This window comes from Lampris incognitus, chromosome 2 (assembly GCF_029633865.1).
Source record: "Lampris incognitus isolate fLamInc1 chromosome 2, fLamInc1.hap2, whole genome shotgun sequence".
Lineage (NCBI taxonomy): Eukaryota > Metazoa > Chordata > Actinopteri > Lampriformes > Lampridae > Lampris > Lampris incognitus.
In genome coordinates, this window is record NC_079212.1 from 9,666,154 (window position 1) to 9,686,441 (window position 20,288).

The 20,288-nt window shown below is 43.4% G+C and overlaps 1 protein-coding gene across 1 annotated transcript; it reads right to left on the reverse strand.

Moving 5' to 3' along the window:
• Positions 1 to 249: 249 nt before the first annotated feature.
• On the reverse strand, positions 250 to 18,189 carry LOC130108470 (solute carrier family 2, facilitated glucose transporter member 1-like). The gene is made up of 10 exons (XM_056275405.1): positions 18,172 to 18,189; positions 12,144 to 12,236; positions 5,501 to 5,661; positions 5,152 to 5,392; positions 4,212 to 4,374; positions 3,806 to 3,993; positions 2,088 to 2,192; positions 877 to 978; positions 572 to 775; positions 250 to 456 (listed from the first exon to the last, which is right to left on the reverse strand). Exons 1-10 carry the CDS (start codon positions 18,187 to 18,189, stop codon positions 250 to 252), a joined length of 1,482 nt encoding a protein of 493 aa, XP_056131380.1.
• Between the last annotated feature and the right edge of the window lie 2,099 nt (positions 18,190 to 20,288).

A 20,288-nucleotide genomic window follows, 5' to 3' on the forward strand; every position in this document is an offset into this window, starting at 1 on the left:
AACTGATCTGTATGATGGGGAAAAAACTATGAAAATAAGATTGTAAAAAAAATTATTATTTAATCTATGTTTTTCTTAATCTATTTAAGACATTCAGATACAGCTAACGTTTTGATACCAGGTGCAAACGGCGAACTCAGTGAAAGTGGTACTGCTAATAGTGTCCTGGGGCATTTAGTCAATTAATTGTAAATATGACCAAAATGTTCTTGCGCACACATTGCTGTTGGCAGATGTGTGGAGTGCATCTTAAAGTTGGTAGTCGGTTCCTCCAAGACTGCTGAACTCCTCAGGAGCTGAGTACTTCTCAATGGGCTGCCCAGCTGAATGGCGGAAGGCTGCAGAGATCTCCTCGAAGGTGCGGCCCTTTGTCTCTGGCACCTTGAAGTAAGTAAATACGAAGAAGCCCAGCAGCAGGAGGGTGAAGATGATGAAGACATATGGGCCACACAGTTGCTAAAAGGAAGGTCAAAGAACAATCTATTTTACACCAAGAGGTGCAAATGACTAAACATTTCATGCAGTAAAAACTGTTTGTGTGTTTAAGTGCCTTGGGGGAAATTTACAATACCTCAACATACTGGAACCCCATGCCCACCACGAAGTTGGCGGACCAATTACAGAAGCCAGCCACTGCAATAGCAGCTGGCCGAGGCCCTTGGCTGAAGAGCTCGGCCACAATGAACCATGGGATGGGACCAGGGCCAATTTCAAAGAAGGCTACAAAGAGGAAGATTGCCCCAATGCTGACATAGGACATCCATTTTAGTTGGTCCTGGGAAGTAAATCAGGAATGTATTCGGTCATGTGAAATAAAAAGGTTTAGCTCCAAAATGCACAATATGGCACATACTCCATACTGGATTTTCCACTTACTAACAATGCCAAGGCAATGGTCATAAGGACTGCAGATCCAGCCATTCCCAATAAACCAGTGAGGTGGAGTGATCTCCTCCCTGCACGCTCCACCACAAACAGCTAGACACATGTGGGTGAGACAGACAGCAAGAGACAGACAGATGAGTTCATCAGTAATGCTCAGGTTGGCTGGTGAATTAAACAATGGAGAAAAAGAACCAGACTGAATTGTATAAACGGTATTGGAAGGTCGTAATGTTGGAAAGCAGGACTTCTAGATCATTGAAATATTACTAACATGATGCATAATGAGTAAAGCATTGAAGGAAGATGCTGCACATCCACCCCAATAAGTTTGTGCTGGTGCTGGTCACTATGAAACTAAATTAAACATGGAGAACTGCACACATACTTAACATTTCTAAAGATAGACAGCAATTTGTGTCCTATAATAGAACCAATTCCCCCTTTCTTCCCATACTCTGTGGTGTACCAAAAGGCTCAATTCTTGGCCCTTGTTATTTTTGATATACTATATCAATGACCTCCCCAATGTTTCAGACAAGCTGCCTAAAGTTTTATTTGCAGATGACACAAGTATCATCTGCAAATAAAACTATTCACATAAAGGTCTATTCACATAAAGATCCTGACACCATCATTAAGGTGTTAAATGAAGAACTTAATAAGCTGTCTATTTGGTTTAAGTCCAACAAACTATCACTTAACATTAGAAAACAAGCTTCATCTTTTCTGGTCTTCAATTGTTTTTGTTTTTTTTAACTCTCATCTAAAATTGTAATCGATAACATCCCTATAACTAATGTGTGTTCTACGCAATTCCTTTCAATATTGTAATCGATAACATCCCCATAACTAATGTGTGTTCTACGCGATTCCTTTGCATTCTGCTTGATTAATCCTTATCTTGGAAACCTCATATCAGAGCCATAACCATAAAAAGGGCCAAGAGTATTGGTATACTAGGCAAAATCCATCACTTGATCAACACTGAGGTAGCCACTATGTTATATAATTCAGTGTGTGTGTGTGTGTGTGTGTGTGTGTGTGTGTGTGTGTGTGTGTATATTTTAAGATAGATGTATGAAAAAAACTTTAATTCATGGCAGAACAAGCCTGTTTCATGCGCCACACACTCATCAGCTGCCAAAGAACCAACTTAAAAAGTTCACTTGTTTCCTAAAATACATCTCTCTTGTGCTGCTTACTGAAATCACAGTGAAGACCGTGTTGACCACTCCTGCCCCAATAGTGGCATAGACGGGCTGAGAGACCCCTGCTCGCTCAAAGATCCCAGTCGAGTAGTAAAACACCTAGAAAACAATGACATCACACACAGAGTTAGGGGTCATGTGATTTTTGGGTGTGTGGTACGCACAGGTGTGTATGCATTTATTTGTGGGTGTGATCACTTGTTCACAAGCGTTTGTGTGAGTATGTCTGTGTGCATGTATGTGCATTTTTTCATTTCATCTCATCTCATCATCAGCCGCTTCGCCGGGGTCGGGTCGTGGTGGCAGCAAGCTAAGTAAGGGCACGCCAGACGTCCCTCTCCACAGCAACGCCCTCCAGCTCCTCCTGGGGGATCCCAAGGGGTTCCCCGGCCAGACTGGACATGTAGTCCCTCAAGCAAGTTCTGGGTCTACCCCGGGGTCTCCCCCCAGTTGGACATGTCCAGAAAACCTCCAAAGGAAGGCGCCCAGGAGGCATCCTAATTAAATGCCCGAACCATCTCAACTGGCTCCTTTCAATGCAAAGGAGCAGCAGCTCTACTCTGAGCTCCCTCCGGATGTCCAAGCTCCTCACCCTATCTCTAAAGCTGAACCCAGACACCCTACGGAGGAAACTAATTTCAGCTGCTTGTATCCACAATCCCACCCTTTCGGTCACTACCCAAAGCTCATGACCATAGGTGAGGGTTGGAACGAAGACTGACTGGTAAATTGAGAGCTTTGCCTTCCGGCTCAGCTCCCTCTTCACCACAACGGTCCAGTACAACAGCCGCATTACTGCTGATGCTGCACCAATCCGCCTGTCAATCTCCTGCTCCATCCTAGCCTCACTTGTGAACAAGAGCCCGAGATACTTGAACTCCTTCACTTGAGGCAACAACTCATCCCCAACCCGGATTTTTTTCATATTTTTTACAAAGCCAACTGAGAGGGATGAAAGTTTGAAATCATTCCTAACATTTGTTGTAACCTGCCTCGACATAGCAAAAAGCATTGTTGACAAGCCTTGTAGTCAAGTCAAAGTGAGCCCAAGTCCAGGCTGAGTCTTTTTGGGGGGGGGCGAGTCCAAGTCAAGTGTGAGACAGACGCTCATCGAGTCTGAGTCAAGTCAAGATGGCGATTCTGAGTCAATATCAACGGGTCCAAACGGGTCCACTTGTGTAAAGACTGACACCATGACAGCACAAGTCCAATCAGACAGCATGACTGTAAATGTTGTAGTCTGTCATTGTAGTAAGTCACAATTTCACCACACTGTCATATTTATTTAGACTACTTCTTCCTCCATCAAGGAAGGACTTTTTCATTTTTCAATTTTTCAATGTTTCACAGACATTTATAATAATAAAAAAGAAATAGATGAGATTGTACTTTACTGATCCCATACAGGGAGTTTTGAAAAAGTAAATCAAAGTTTTGTACTTGACTGATCTTGAACACTTCGAATCACGAATACGCACTTGTCTAAGACTGAGTCAAGTCCGAGTCATTGTGCTGTGAAGTCTGAGAAGAAACAGAGCCCTTCGCAATGCAGAAAAGAGATGGAGTCCATACTCGAGCGCCACAACCCCGCTACTGACTACTAAACATTTGCTGACATTTGGTGTGTACTCCTGTATGGAATCACATTTTGCATCTAAGATAAAACACCCCATAAAAAGACGATGATAGAAGGGTTTGGCTCTCGGACTCACGGCGTTGATGCCAGACAGTTGCTGGGAAAGCTGCAGCATGATGGCGATGAAGATGGGCTGGCGGTACTGAGGCGAGCGGAACAGTTCGGGGATGGTGATCTTCGGTTCTCTCATCATCTGCTGGCACTCCTCCTTCATCTCCTGCATGTCCTCAGCCACATCGTCTGTGCCTCTCAGCTTCTTCAAGACTGGGTGAAGTGATGGTGAAGAAGAAACCCTCCATTGTTTTCTAATTAATTTAACTTGGGGGGGGGGGTCTTTAGGCAAAACTAAGACACAAATTTAATAGCCACAGAGGAAAATGTTCGTTTGCAAGAGGAATGGATTCTTGACCCCCCCCATCTCTTTTAAAAGTATGTAATCATGAGTGATTGAATGTAGGCTGTTGCATGTGTGCAGATCTCACCGTTGCAGGCTTTACTCTCCTCGTTGCGGTTGATGAGGAGGTAGCGGGGGCTTTCGGGGCAGATGGGGAGCAGGACACACTGCAGCACGGCGGGGAAGAAGGTAAAACTCAAGAGGAGAGGCCACAAGGAAGCGTTGCCCATGATTGACTCGATCCCAAAAATCTGCAAGAAAGACATTCACCATAACACACACACACACACACACACACGGAGCTTATTGCATAAAGACTATTGAAAACGATTACTTCAAAAGTAGAGACAACAAATAGAAGCATCAATAGATTCAGTTGTATTTTCATGTCAATGTGTCACTTGTACTTTCCTTAATGAATCATATCAATTTGCCGAGTGGCTAAGCAGCCTTTATTGTACTACTCCCACCTGAAGGGATTTGTGGACAAACACCCACAAGACTAAGCTGTCTTATAGATATGATAAGTACAGCCCAGTCGAAGAACGTCATAGATCATACATTCTTGTAGCGTTAGCGGCCAAGTTAGCTGCTCCTTTAGGCTGCTGCATCCTTCCAAGGCTGGATTACGGACCGGGCATGCCAGGCGAGTGCCCTGGGGCCCCGGACCATGAGGGGCCCCAAAAGGTCAGGGGTATTGTGTTCGCATATAGTAGGGATCCCCAATCATACCCTACAAGGGACGTTTGTTCCAACCCTGCGTCGCGATGCAGGGCCCAAGCTAGTCTCTATTGATGCGGGGGCCCCATGCAGATTGGCATAGCGTCGACTACCATGTTGGGTATTTGCATTAGTTTTAAATTTAACAATGTTTAGTATTGTTTGCGTAGCCTATCTGACGGGACGGGGTGGGGTGGGGGGCAATGGATGTGCGTGCCCCGGGGCCACCAGCCGTAGATGCGGTGACCATCACACAACAGAGACACAACAGTACAACACCAACACCAACGTCATAACAAAGAGCTTACCTGTGCCATCAGGATGCCAAGTACAACACCAAGCTGATGCAAGGTGCCGAACGCTCCCCGGAGAGTGGTGGGTGAGATTTCCCCTACGTACATGGGGACAAAGCCTGTAGAGAGGCCGGAGTAAAGTCCCACCACAAAACGTCCGATGATGAGCATTTCGAAGGATGACGCCAGCTTGGAGAAACCCATCAATGCAGCAGCGATAAAGGCTAACACATTGGCCATAAGCATGGAGTTCCTCCTTCAAAAAGAATACGATTCATGTCAAACTTTTTTTAAAAATATTTGTTCCCTTTTAAGAAAGGGTTGATCAATTTTTGGTCAGATGACCAGGTCTAGCCAGTCGTACCTGCCAAAGTGATTGACGAAGATGCTGACAGAGAAGGAGCCCATCATTCCTCCAACAGAGAAGATGGCCACAGAGAGAGACCACAGAGCAGTCAGAAGGGTCTGAGGGATGTGCTCCGAATACCTAGAGGTCCATGTCTCATTGTAAAATCCCTCAATGATCTGAATCCCAAACACAACACAGCAGCCAGAATTACAGAGGGGCTTACACAAATTAGGAATCAGAAATGATCGAACAAACCTGTCTCCAACTATCAACCCCAACCTTCAACACCCCTCCTGCTCCCAAACATACCCTTCATTTACCTTAATGCAAAAAGGCTGCAGAATGCATCAACACATCCAAATTTGTAAAGAACTGATTTATAGTTCAAACCCTTCTTTTAATCACTGCCAGTCTTTCTTTCTTCACTGTTGTTGACTTACGACTTCATCTGTAAAGGAAACTACCTTTCAAAAACACCTAAACGTCCCAGAGACAACTTGTTGTGGATTTTAAGTCCCCTCTTAGAACATATTGTAGGGATGTGACGCCAGTGTTGGATTTGAAATTAAAAGGTAGTTTATTTATTGGGTAAGTCGTATGACTCTTGTAACCCAGTCACTGAGGATGCAAAAGCCAATGCATTCTTAGTGCCGGTCCCAAGCCCAGATAAATGGGGAGGGTTGTGTCAGGAAGGGCATCCGGCGTAAAATCTTTACCAAATCAAATATGTGGATCATAAATCAGATTTCCATACTGAATCGATCGAGGTCTGGGTTACCAACAACCACCACCGGTACTGTTGGCCAGCAGGGTGCCAGTGGAAACTATGCTACTGTTGGGCAATAGAGAAGGAGAGGGAGAAGGCATGTCCAGAGGCAGCAGGAGAGGAGGAAGGGTAGGAGTGTGGAGGTGTCAGAACTTTGAATACTGGCACGATGACTGGTAAAGGGAGAGAGCTGGCTGATATGACGGTGAAAAGGAAGGTAGATATATATTGTGTGTGCACGAGAGCAGGTGGAAAGGCAGTAAGGCCAGGAGCATCAGAGGTGGGTTCAAACTCTTCTACCATGGTGAGAATGGGAGGAGAAATGGGGTAGGGTGTGCAGCAGGTTAGGGCAATCAAGGACAGAGATGGAAATGTGCTGACAAGTGAGGAGAGTGGGCTGAGAAGGTGGAAGGAGTACTTTGAGGGGCTGATGAATGAAGAAAAGGAGAGAGAGAGAAGATTAGATAATGGGGGGATAGTGAATCAGGAAGTGTGGTGGATTAGCAAGGAGGAAGTGAGGGCAGCTATGAAGAGGATGAAGAGTGGAAAGGCGGTTGGTCCTGATGACATACCTGTGGAGGCATGGGGATGTTTAGGAGAGATGGCAGTGGGGTTTTTAACTAGATTGTTTAACTTAATCTTGGAAACTGAGAGGATGCCTGAGGAGTGGAGAAGAAGCATACTGGTACCGATTTACACGAATAAGGGTGATGTGCAGAACTGCAGCAACTACAGAGGTATACAGTTGATCAGCCACAGCATGAAGATATGGGAAAGAGTAGTGGAAGCTAGGTTAAGAGGAGAGGTGATGATTAGCGAGCAGCAGTATGGTTTCATGCCATGAAAGAGCACCACAGATGCGATGTTTGCTTTGAGAATGTTGATGGAGAAGTATAGAGAAGGCCAGAAGGAGTTACATTGTGTCTTTGTAGATTTAGAGAAAGCATATGACAGGGTGCCAAGAGAGGAGGTGTGGTATTGTATGAGGAAGTCGGGAGTGGCAGAGAAGTATGTAGGAGTGGTGCAGGATATATATATGAGGGCAGTGTGACAGTGGTGAGGTGTGTGGTAGGAATGATGGATGGGTTCAAGGTGGAGGTGGGATTACATCAAGGATCGGCTCTGAGCCCTTTCTTGTTTGCAATGGTGATGGACAGGTTGACGGACGAGATCAGGCAGGAGTCTCCATGGACTATGATGTTCGCGGGTGACATTGTGAGCTGTAGTGAGAGTTGGGTGCAGGTTGAGGAGAGCTTGGAGAGGTGGAGGTATGCACTGGAGAGAAGAGGAATGAAAATCAGTAGGAGCAAGATGGAATACCTATGTGTCAATGAGAGGGAGGACAGTGGAATGGTGAGGATGCAAGGAGTAGAGGTGACAAAGGTGGATGAGTTTAAATATTTGGGGTCAACTTTTCAAAGTAATGGGGAGTAAGTAAGAGAGGTGAAGAAGAACATGCAGGCAGGGTGGAGTGGGTGGAGAAGAGTGTCAGGAGTGATTTGTGACAGAAGGGTACCAGCAAGAGTTAAAGGGAAGGTTTACAAGTTGGTTGTGAGACCAGCTATGTTATATGGTTTGGAGACAGTGGCACTGATAAAAAGATAGGAGGTGGCGCTGGAGGTGGAAGAGTTGAAGATGATAAGATTTTCATTGGGAGAGATGAAGAAGGACAGGATTAGGACCGAGTATATTAGAGGGACAGCTCAGGTTGGACGGTTTGGAGACAAAGCAAGAGAGACAAGATTGAGATGGCTTGGACATGTGTGGAGGAGAGATGCTGGGTATATTGGGAGAAGGATGCTGAATATGGAGCTGCCAGGGAAGAGGAAAAGAGGAAGGCCACAGAGGAGGTTTATGGATGTGGTGAGGGAGGACATGCAGGTGGCTGGTGTGACAGAGGAAGATGCAGAGGACAGGAAGAGATGGAAATGGATGATCTGCTGTGGTGACCCCTAACGGGAGCAGCCAAAAGTTGTAGTAGTAGTATGACTCTTGTGCCCTTGAAACCTGCTGAACCCCAACTGCATCATTACAAAGTCAAACACATCGTCAGAATGTAAACCAAGAGGTCTTCATTGTGATAGAAGTTAAATTAGGATTGTCTTAAGCATCCATTTCCTCGTCCCTCAGCTCTTCCATCAGATTTGCAGCATTGTAAACAACACTTGCGTCCACGTGGCCACAAGCTGTATCGTGCCAGCAGTTGCATAATGCTTTTCTCTTAATCCCATCAACTGTACCACGACCCTGTCTTCCATTTGAAAGCCAACAAACTGTTAATGCCGAAGAGACAACAAACACCATTGCTGGGTACATGAGTGTGATTTATGTATAAGCAATCATACTGCATTATTTGTAATCATGAAAAGAGGTGTTTTAATTGCAGATTCAGCTTGGAAAGAGACCATATGGACTTGTAGACGAAATAATCGCTGTACAGACTGAGGTCCTCTGTATAGATGCACACAAAAACCACTATCCAGAAAAACCATGATAAGTTGTAGACACAACAGTCTTAGGAGAAAGTGTAATTTTGAAAGATAACCATGAATGATAGTGACAAATGAGAAAAATCACTTATGGACTCACTCGAACCAGCCCTCATCTACAACAACTGTTAACCAGTAGCAGAAGACCAAAAAAACAAAACAAAAACCAAACAAATCATCATCTTAACACATGCTGGCGTTTGGACTGTGGTCCAGTTAAAGTGAGTGGGATAAATGGTGAAGTCCTCCATAGGGGTCCAGTTCATGCTAACATATATGTATGTTAATGTGGTGGAGGTGGACACTTGTGATTTAAGAGTAGTTTTGATAAAAATGTACTGGAAAGAGAGCTGGACAGGAAATAATGGAGGAAGATCCACAGATCAGGGTCATACAGTCACTAACGCCAACTCACAGAGAGAATTTCAATGGAAGTTAATTAAGAGATTCTTCAGAACACCACAAATTGAGGTAAAGATGAATCCCAACCAGTCAAGTATGTGTTGGAGGGCATGTGGAGGGACCATGGTTACCCATGTACATATATTTTGGCAATACCCATGGTTAGATAACTTCCGGAAATCAAATTCTACCACTGCGAGCAAAGTATTAGATGTGGAATTGGAAAGAGACCTTCTGATAGCAAGTCTTCATGAATCAGGATGTAATACACAGTAGGAAAAGGATGAGCCGCTTACAAATACTGCTAACAGCCCGAAAGAAAGCAATTACAATAAGATGGCTTAAAAAGGACCCCCCCTGCCCCCCCACCACCTAACAGAGAGGTCAACCATTCTGAGAAGGTTTTATCCAATAGAAAAAATACATATATGCTACGATTACAGAGGGAATCTTTTATAGAAAGATGGATGCCACTGATGGAGGTAGCGGGGGAACACTGGGACTGATAACTAAAGGCTCACATACACTACTGTTCAAAAGTTTGGGATCACCCAAACAATTTTGTGTTTTCCATGAAAAGTCACACTTATTCACCACCATATGTTGTGAAATGAATAGAAAATAGAGTCAAGACATTGAGAAGGTTAGAAATAATGATTTGTATTTGAAATAAGATTTTTTTTACATCAAACTTTGCTTTCGTCAAAGAATCCTCCATTTGCAGCAATTACAGCATTGCAGACCTTTGGCATTCTAGCTGTTAATTTGTTGAGGTAATCTGGAGAAATTGCACCCCACGCTTCCAGAAGCAGCTCCCACAAGTTGGATTGGTTGGATGGGCACTTCTTTGAGCAGATTGAGTTTCTGGAGCATCACATTTGTGGGGTCAATTAAACGCTCAAAATGGCCAGAAAAAGAGAACTTTCATCTGAAACTCGACAGTCTATTCTTGTTCTTAGAAATGAAGGCTATTCCATGCGAGAAATTGCTAAGAAATTGAAGATTTCCTACACCGGTGTGTACTACTCCCTTCAGAGGACAGCACAAACAGGCTCTAACAGGTACTATTTAATGAAGATGCCAGTTGGGGACCTGTGAGGCGTCTGTTTCTCAAACTAGAGACTCTAATGTACTTATCTTCTTGCTCAGTTGTGCAACGCGGCCTCCCACTTCTTTTTCTACTCTGGTTAGAGCCTGTTTGTGCTGTCCTCTGAAGGGAGTAGTACACACCGGTGTAGGAAATCTTCAATTTCTTAGCAATTTCTCGCATGGAATAGCCTTCATTTCTAAGAACAAGAATAGACTGTCGAGTTTCAGATGAAAGTTCTCTTTTTCTGGCCATTTTGAGCGTTTAATTGACCCCACAAATGTGATGCTCCAGAAACTCAATCTGCTCAAAGAAGTGCCCATCCAACCAATCCAACTTGTGGGAGCTGCTTCTGGAAGCGTGGGGTGCAATTTCTCCAGATTACCTCAACAAATTAACAGCTAGAATGCCAAAGGTCTGCAATGCTGTAATTGCTGCAAATGGAGGATTCTTTGACGAAAGCAAAGTTTGATGTAAAAAAAATCTTATTTCAAATACAAATCATTATTTCTAACCTTCTCAATGTCTTGACTCTATTTTCTATTCATTTCACAACATATGGTGGTGAATAAGTGTGACTTTTCATGGAAAACACAAAATTGTTTGGGTGATCCCAAACTTTTGAACGGTAGTGTACAGAGTACGGACCTGGACTACAGGTGATACCCTGAGGTAGTCTAGTATGACTTCTTTAAAGTGAGACCAAATAAACAGGAAATCTTATTACTTAGCCTGCTGCCACCGCGACCCGACCCCGGAGGAGCAGCTGATGATGAGATGAGAGGAGATGAGATAATATGGATACTTTCTCGTGTATATTGGACTTAATATGTATGTCTGTCTAAGGTAAACTTACATATAACCTATATTTAGTTTTACTTTGATATATTTATGTTATTTTAGAAGAAAGAAAGAAGAAAGCCACTTTATTTGTCATTGTATTCTTACAACAAATTTGTTCTTTGCAGGGCATCCGGGTAGCATGGCGGTCTACTCCATTGCCTACCAACATGGGGATCACCGGTTCGAATCCCCATGTTACCTCCGGCTTGGTCGAGCGTCCCTACAGACACAATCGGCCGTGTCTGTGGGTGGGAAAACGGATGTGGGTGTGTGTCCTGGTCGCTGCACTAGCGCCTCCTCTGGTCGGTCGGGGCGCCCATTCAGGGGGGAGGGGGAACTGGGGGGAATAGCGTGATCCTCCCACGCGCTATGTCCCCCTGGTGAAACTCCTCACTGCCAGGTGAAAAGAAGCAGCTGGTGACCCCACATGTATCGGAGGAGGCATGTGGTAGTCTGCAGCCCTCCCTGGATCGGCAGAGGGGGTGGAGCAGCGACCGGGATGGCTCAGAAAAGTGGGGTAATTGGCCGGGTACAATTGACAATTGGGGAGAAAAAGGGGGGGGGGGTCCAAAAAAAAATAAAAAATAACCCATCCTCTTGTATAGCAGTGGGCAGCTGCAGCACCCGGGGACCAACTCCAGTTCTTCTTTCCACTGCCTTGCTCAGGGGCACACACAGGAATATTAAACCTAACAGGCATGTCTTTTTGATGGTGGGAGGAAACCGGAGCACCCGGAGGAAACCCACGCAGACACGGGGAGAACATGCAAACTCCACACAGAAAGGACCTGGGGCAGCCTGGGGTTCGAACCCAGGACCTTCTTGCTGTGAGGCAACAGCCACTGTGCCAGCCGTTTACATTGGTTATGTTCAGTGTTGTTATTATTATCATTATTATTTCAATTTGTTTTGATTTATTTTCATGCATATCTTCATGTTGAACTGTTCGGCTATATAAGACCTTATAAATATTGCAACCCCTTGTAAAGGAAACCATCAACCTACGTGGAAAAGGGGATGTGAGAAATAACAAAATAAATAATAATAAGTTAAAAAAAATGTCACACTTACATCTTGAGGAGCATTAATGACGCCCGTGTTGTAGCCAAACTGCAGCGAGCCGATTACCGCAGTGCCCACGGCCAACATCAACTGAGGCGTCACCTGCCGCACCAACCAGAGACAAACGACACATTTCAGGAGTTATTAATTTTTAATAATACATACTTAAAGTCAGACCTGAGAATTAAGGACACACCGCCGATAGACTAGTGTACAGACCAAAAAAGAAAGGAAAAAGGTTTTAATAACTGTAAAATGATATTTTAACTGAAAGGGATTACGTTATGATACAAGGTGTGGTGGAGCAGATGGGGTGGAGGACATTGTTAAACTGATGGAGAGAGCCACGCGAGCACCGACGATGCAGGGCCACTTAGCTGATGTACAGTATAACTCCGTTTACTGTAAGCAGAAAAAGGTTTGTTCACACTTTAGTAAAGAAAAGTAAAGCAAACAGCACATAAGAGGTTTGTTTTTTGCAGTAGCTGGCTTCCCCCGTGGTTCTCAACCAGGTCCTCGGGTTCCACCAGTGCTGTTGGTTTTCGATTCCACCGGGTAATACACTGCTTATTAGTCACAAGAGCAAGGCTGGTAGAGTTTGTTTTCGGTACAATATGTAAAAACTCTGCAGCACAATGCGCACATGGACAGCAGCAGAAACTCCACATATGATCATGAACAACACAGTCACACAGAACATACTATACACAGCCACATACAACAGGTGAATGACACGTATGCATATGCACACATATGCCAACGGTGTGTGAGGAGGGGGATGTAGAACCTGATAATGTAATAAATCCCTGATAATGTAATAAAAATGCACTTGAGGCCATTGAAAATGCAATAAAACCTGATAATGTAATAACTTCCTGATAATGTAATAAACTATATATCATAGCTAACCCTAACCCTAACCCCTAACCCTAATAACGTCCCGTTAATGTAACACATTATTACTTTATTGGTAAAAAGTTCATTACATTATTGGGACATGCACTTTATTACATTATCAGGAAGTTATTACATTATCAGGTTTTACTGCATTTTCAATGGACTCAAGAGCAGATTTTTATTACATTATCGGGGTTATTACATTATTGGGAATTTATTACATTATCAGGTTCTACAGGGGACTATAGAGAGGAATTCAGAGTCCTGATCGCTAGGGGGAAAAGCTGTTTGTGGAGCGTTAAGTCTCTGTGGACAGGTGATGAGCAGGACGTGAGGGGTCGGAGATGATCTTCGTTGCTCACTTTACAGTCTGGTGAGTATGTAGAGATTCAACCGGGGGGAGTGGGTTGCCTATGATTTTGGATGCCTTGTTGACAAGCCGCTGCAGTTTCTTCCGTGTTTGACTGTCCGTGCTGCTGAGTGAAATGAGGGGCTGTGTTGCACACATTTGAATGCACTTTATATCTGCACTTGTCTGTGCTATGCACTTCATGTCTGTTACTGCACTATGATGTGTGTATTTTTATGTGGCAGCCTTTATGTCCAAGACAAATTTCCCTCGGGACAAATAAAGTAACTTGAATCCTGAATATTGAACCATACTGTAATATAAGACGTTATGATGGACTAGATAACAGCTGAGTAAAGCAGAATGAAAAGTTGATGCTTGATCTGGTATATTTTAAGCTGCCTAAGGAAGTAAAGTCATTGTTGAGCTTTTGGAATGATTTTCCACTTCAGGTTATTGCTGATGTATGTTCTTAGGAATTTAAAAGGGTCGGTGGTGGTGATGGCATCTCCGTCTATTTGTATGGGTGTTTTGGGATTCGGCATGCATCGGAAGTCAATAATGGGTTCTTGGGTTTTGGCTGTATTACGCAGAAGGCCGTTGTTTGCACATCAAGTGACAGCTTGGTCTACTTCAATGCGGTACTGGGTTTCATCATTGTTAGCGATTAGGCCTACAATGACTGTGTCGTCTGCATATTCTCTTATTTTCACAGAACTGTCCATGGATGTAAAGTTGTTGTTTCAGTTATTCAGCCTCCAGTCAGGGAGGTTTTACACCTGGAACAACAGGCGAATATAATTACCTGGTAGAATAGAAAACCAGCGGTACTAGTGGTACCTGAGGACCTGATTGAGAACCACTGGTTTACACAAACCAAAACAATGGTAAATCCAAAATGCTTTTATGCATGCTCAATAATCCAGGTAAGAAAAGCCAAGAAAGTTGGATCAGTTCATCTGGACACAACGTTTATTGAGAGAAACGTTTCACCGCTCATCTAAGTGACCTCTTCAGTCTAAACTGACTGCAGGTATCCCCACCCTTATAGACTATACAGTGGCATAACGACTGAAACCAGTTGGTAAGCCTACCCCCCCCCCCCCAAGGTTCAGGGATGGTTGTTCCCGCTTCACACGGATGGCCTCTTTGACTCCCCGTTCAAACCAGTGTTCCTCCCGATCAAGGATGTGCACATCCTCATCCCTGAAAGAGTGTAGATGGTGTAGACTGTGGAGTCCTGGCCTGACGTGTTAGCTCTCCTGCGTTGTGCCATCCTCTTGGCAAGCGTCTGTTTGGTTTCCCCAACGTACAAGTCACAGCAATCCTCCCGGCACTTAACAGCGTACATTATATTGCTCTGTTTGTCAGGGGACCCGATCCTTGGAGTGGACCAACTTCTGGCGCAGCGTGTTTTGGGGTTTGAAAGCAACTGAGACGTGATGTTTGGAAAACACGTCTCAACTGTTCTGACAATTCCGCCACATATGGAATCACTACTGCTTCACGCTTAAGCAGCTGTTGTCCTTCTCTCTTTGACTCGCTGGTGCACTAATTGGGCATCTTCCTGGCTTTGACAAATGCCCGGTTAGGATAATCACACTTAACCAGGGTCTGTTTAATGTGGGATTTCTCCCCTACCCTAGACGCTGTGTCAGTGGGGACGTTGTCTGCTCGGTGGTACAGTGTCCTGATGACTCCTAGTTTGTACTCCAATGGATGATGAGAGTCAAACCTTAAGTACTGATCAGTATGTGGTGGTTTACGGGGAACATCACCAATCAAATGGTCCCCTATCACCAATTGCAATTTCACAGTGTAAGAGGAATAACCTGTCATTGTTCACATCCTCCCTGGTGGACTTGATGTGGTTGTCCACAGAGTTAATGTGGTCGGCAAAATGTGCTACATCCTGAGGTTTAATTTTAACCCAGGTGTCGTCCGCAAATCTGAACTAATGGCTAGGTGGTGACCCTGGATAGGACATCAGAGCCCTCTTTTCCACTTCCTCCATATACAAGTTGGCCACTACAGGTGAGACTGGGGAACCCATAGCACACCCATGCCTCTGCCTATAGTACTGCCCCCTGTATGTGAAGTACGTGGGCTGAAGACACAGCTTCAGGAGCAGACACACTTGGTCAGTGTTAAGGGTGGTCCTATTACTAACAGTGGGATCATTTTGTAATTTCATACAGACTACCTCCACTGCTTCATCAACAGGAACACACCTGAAGAAGACGTAACATCATAAGAGACCATTGTTTCAGCCCTCTCCATAATGATGTCCCTCACCTTATCCACAAAATCCAGTGTTCTGAATGTGATGTTCAGTACTGCCTACCAACGGGTTAAATATAGATGCCAGAAACTTAGAGATGTTATAGGTCACTGAGTTAATCATACAAACAATAGGCTGTAATGCCACATCCTGTTTATGTATCTTAGGTAAACCATGCACACTAGGTGTAGCTCCCCCTGGCTATAATCTGTGGTACAACATTCTGTCAATAGCATTGTCCTGTTCTCACAGCTTCAGACAATCTGTCACCCTTTTCCTGTAACAAGAAAAAGAAAAGTTTCTGATACTCCGGAGGGGGGGGGGGAGAGAGAGACTCGGCGTCCAGAGGAAGGATTTAAGTCCAAAAAAAAAAAGCGACTGACTGCGAGGACAAACACGGATAACCATTGGTGTAGCTTTTCCTCTTGAAAGAAGAGAATTACTCCCTACCGCCAGAAGAGGGAGACAAAACTTCTGAACTGCAGATTTGATATCAACGAAGCCACATAAGACCCCACCACTGACTATCCCTGTAACAAATTGGCTATAATTTCGAACATTGACCGTACATGGTCCAGCCATACCAGGTTAATAATAATTCAGCTGTAAAGGAAATTATTTTTACATTTAGTAATTTGGGAGCGCTGATTAAAGTGTCTCTCTTTCCTCTCTTGACACAATAAAGCTTTTTGTGTATAATGATCTTAGTTTTTGTTTTTCTTCTTCATATACATTGAGTTCACGTCCTGTCTTTATTTTGAACACGACATTGAGACAATCCCCTAAAGTTTCTGTACAGATCATTAACATTTCATTAAGTCAAGTCAATTTTATTTGTGTAGCCCAATATCACAAATTACAAATTTGCCTCAAGGGGCTTTACAGCAACACAACATCCTGTCCTTAGACCCTCGCATCGGATAAGGAACAACCCCCTAAAAAATTTTTTTTCAAAAATCCTTTAACAGGGAGAAAAACTAGGAAAAACCCTCTGGGAGAGCAACAGAAGAGGGATCTCTCTCCCAAGATGGACAACGTGCGACGGATGTTGTGTTTACACAATACAACATTGAAAGAGGACAACAGAATTGACAATAAATAACAGAAACAAGGGAAAGGGAGCTTAGTCTGAAATTTTGAATTTACTAGAAAAAATCTAAGCCAATCGAAGAGCAACCAGAGCAAGAGGCATCTTCTACAACTGACGCTGTAGTCGGAGCAACCGAGGAGATTCTGCCAAACAAGGTACTCGAGATCAATTCAAAGTTAATGACAGAAACAACTACCAAATGAGATAAGTCTTGTATGAACTAGAAAATATTAGCTTTGTGTGTTTCGTCACACGTGGATGTGAAAATGGAGCTGGATTCATCTCTGATGTGGACAACACGCTGTAAAGTCAAAGAAGGTTGAATCAGTTCATCTGGACACAACGTTTATTGACAGATATGTTTCATCACTCCGCTAAGTGACCTCTTAGCTGGGAGATGAAACATATCTGTCAATCAACGTTGCATCCAGATGAACTGATCCAACCTTCTTTGACTTTCTTACCTGGATTATTGAGCATGCATCAAGACACATGCTGTAAAGGTTGAAAGATTGGAAAGATTTTCTCTCATGTTTACTCTCTGTGGCCTCCATACAGTCGCCATACAGCTTCCATGCAGTCTCCATACAGCCTCCATAGTCTCCATACAGCCTCCATGCTGTCTCCATCGAGCCTCCAGTCTCCATTCAGCCTCCATAGTCTCCATACAGCCTCCATACAGCCTCAACACAGTCTCAATACAGTGTCAGTGTCTGCGTTACATTACAAGTATGTGTTCATAAATTCATTTTCCCATTGCGGTTTCTCTTCTCTCCATACCGTTGGCATCTCCCTTTCCTTTTTGGCTATGTCTGTAGACCCACTTGGTTTAAAATAAAGGGAAAAAGGTTCATAACAAAGGACAATGCTTTGTCCTTTAAAATGTAAATTAAATTAAAATTATCAAATTAAATTTTTTTTTTATTTTAAAGCATTTCAAAATGCTTTGTTTTAATTTTTTTTCTTAACTAGTGTAAAATGTCCTTGAGTTCCTTGAAAGGTGTGATGCAAAACTAAATTGTTGTTATTGTTGTTGTTGACAGTGCAGAGGAGTAACATGCAACAGCATGACGGAGAGAGCAAGTCTGTTATCCTCTTTGATGATAATAGCATTATGCCTGTTGTGTATGTGTGTATGTGTGTTTACTGTGTTTCCTAGGTGTGTGCTGTGTGTCTACTGCGTGGTGTTGTAAACAGTGTTTGTCTGTCTTTATCAAAGTGAGTGTCTGTGTATTTTCATTGTGTGCTCTCATCTACATCAGGACTCTCTTATTTCCTGCCAATCTCACTTTTACATGAAAACGTCCTGCAAACAAACTGCTGTGTTCCCTCATTTCTGCAGGTCCTAAGATGAGCCAGCCGGTCTTGTTAAGTCTCACAGGTGCACCAAACACCGTGTGTATGGTAAAAAGGTCTTTACCTTGCCGCTGGCCTCCATGGTGGCTGTTAGCAGGCAGGAGGTTGTGCAGTTCACAGACGGAGGAGGTCGCACACTGTGATAAACACAAAGGAAGGGTCCCTTCTAACGGCACACAGGCTCTCTGTCCGGTGTTGCACAGTGGAAAAGGAAAAAAACTCTCCTTCAGGGGAAAAGACTTTCATTCTTCGGCGAGGTAAATGAATTGGCTGGGCCTGCCCTGTTATTCTGGGCTGGTTACCCGTTGAAATAAGCTGCTTAATGTCATTAGCACAACGTGGATGGGGATTGGTGATGCCTCAGTGGACACAGTGATGATTGTTTGAGCGTGTAAAGGCACACGTCTGGTTGAATGGACATGTATTTGTTCATTCATTCATTAACAGGAATCATGCAATCTATATATATATATATAAAACGCACCAAAGTTGATCAACGGTAATTCAAACCTGCAGTCCCGGGCCAGGGGGTAGAATCACATAAAATACAAGATACAATACAACAATAACAACAATTCAATTAATAGATAATGGGTACACCAGTATTTAAAAACAATAAAAATTGGAGGCAAGTTGCCACTGCAAGCGCAGCTTTTGAATACATGACTGTGTGGTTTTAAAACAATGTTTGGATTTTGTCTTGAAAGCGGTGAGGCTGGTAGACTGATATTGGTTGGTATTACAAATGTCCATTTTGTCATGGCTTTAATCAAAACGGTGCATTGGTTAAGTTAAAAGTTTATTTCCCTAAATGCAGGCACAGTTACGGCTCTCCTCCCAATACGTCTGAATGTGGCAGGAAGCACACAATGGCTTTAGAGGTGAGATCATGAATGATTTTATACGTCAGACACATCTGAGAAGAATATACAACTTTCAGGGATGACTAAATTATATTTCTTTACAATGCTGCAGTGAATGATAATTCTCTCTGAGTGTTAGATCATACAGATGGGCATTGTAGGGCAGCTCCTCCTGCCTCAGACCAAACGGTAACATAGTGAGAAGAAATGAGAAAAAAAATCAGAGCACACAAACAGTTTGCAACAGAAAAGGCCAGATGATGTCTGATGTGTTTAAAAATGTTTAGATTGAGTTTCGCTTTATTGTGGACTTTTTAACTTGATTTTTTTTAAAGAAAAGTTCAACTCAATAACGATGATCAATAAAATGTCTAGATGAGGGGATTCATTTTTTTTAAATATTAAAAATTGAAATTTCAAATTATATCGGCCCCAAGGTGCATTGGCCCACCAAGAAAATGTCCGGTATGCCAGATTACCAGTCCAGACATGGTTTGGATGCACACGAGTGATATGGTCATGTGTCTTTGTCCTGGTAATGAGTTGAGCATTGGTGTTTTGTACCAAACAGCCCTTGCTGATATCTGAGTAAATTGCATTGCAATAATCAAGCCATAGATAAATGCATATACAACTTCTTGTAGATCACCAATTGATAAAATGACCTAAGGCCAAAGAGGAGGTTTATGGATGTGGTAAAAGAAGACATGCAGGTGGCTGGTGTGACAGAGGAAGATGCAAAGGACAGGAAGAAATGGAAACAGATGAGCCGCTGCGATGACTCCTAATGGGAGCAGCTCAAAGTAGTAGTAGTAGTTAAGCGATTACCTTGAGCTGGAGAAAGCATGACTGAACAACATGTTTGATTTGATTATCAAAACCGAGGTTAGTATCGAATATTACCCCCCATGATTCCTAGCAGCCTGCTTAAGACTATTTGACAGACCACCAAGATTAGTATCAAAAGGGCTGATGGAATTTGGGGGACTGAACAGAATGACCTCAAACTTATCATCATTAAATTTAAGAAAATTTTGGGGCATCCAAGATTTAATGTCAGAGAGGCAAGTTGTGAGATTTGCTAGGCTGCTAGGATCTGTGGGTTTTAGTGGCATGTATAACTGAGTGTCATCAGCATAAAAATGGTAAAACAAATCATACTTTTGAATGACCTGGCCAGGAGGAAGCAAGTTATATCGAAATCAGAAAGGGGCCAAGAACTGAGCCTTGAGGGACACCACAACTCAACTGAGCCATCGAGGAAGTAGAGTAACCCAGAAAAACAGAAAAAGTTCTGTTGGAGAGGTAAGCGCGTAAT

Coding starts and splice junctions, on each gene's coding strand:
- LOC130108470 (XM_056275405.1), bottom strand. Junction 3,994..4,211: donor GGAGAGTAAAGCCTGCAACG/GTGAGATCTGCA, acceptor CACTTCACCCAG/TCTTGAAGAAGCTGAGAGGC. Junction 979..2,087: donor CGGTCTTCACTGTGATTTCA/GTAAGCAGCACA, acceptor ACATGTGTCTAG/CTGTTTGTGGTGGAGCGTGC.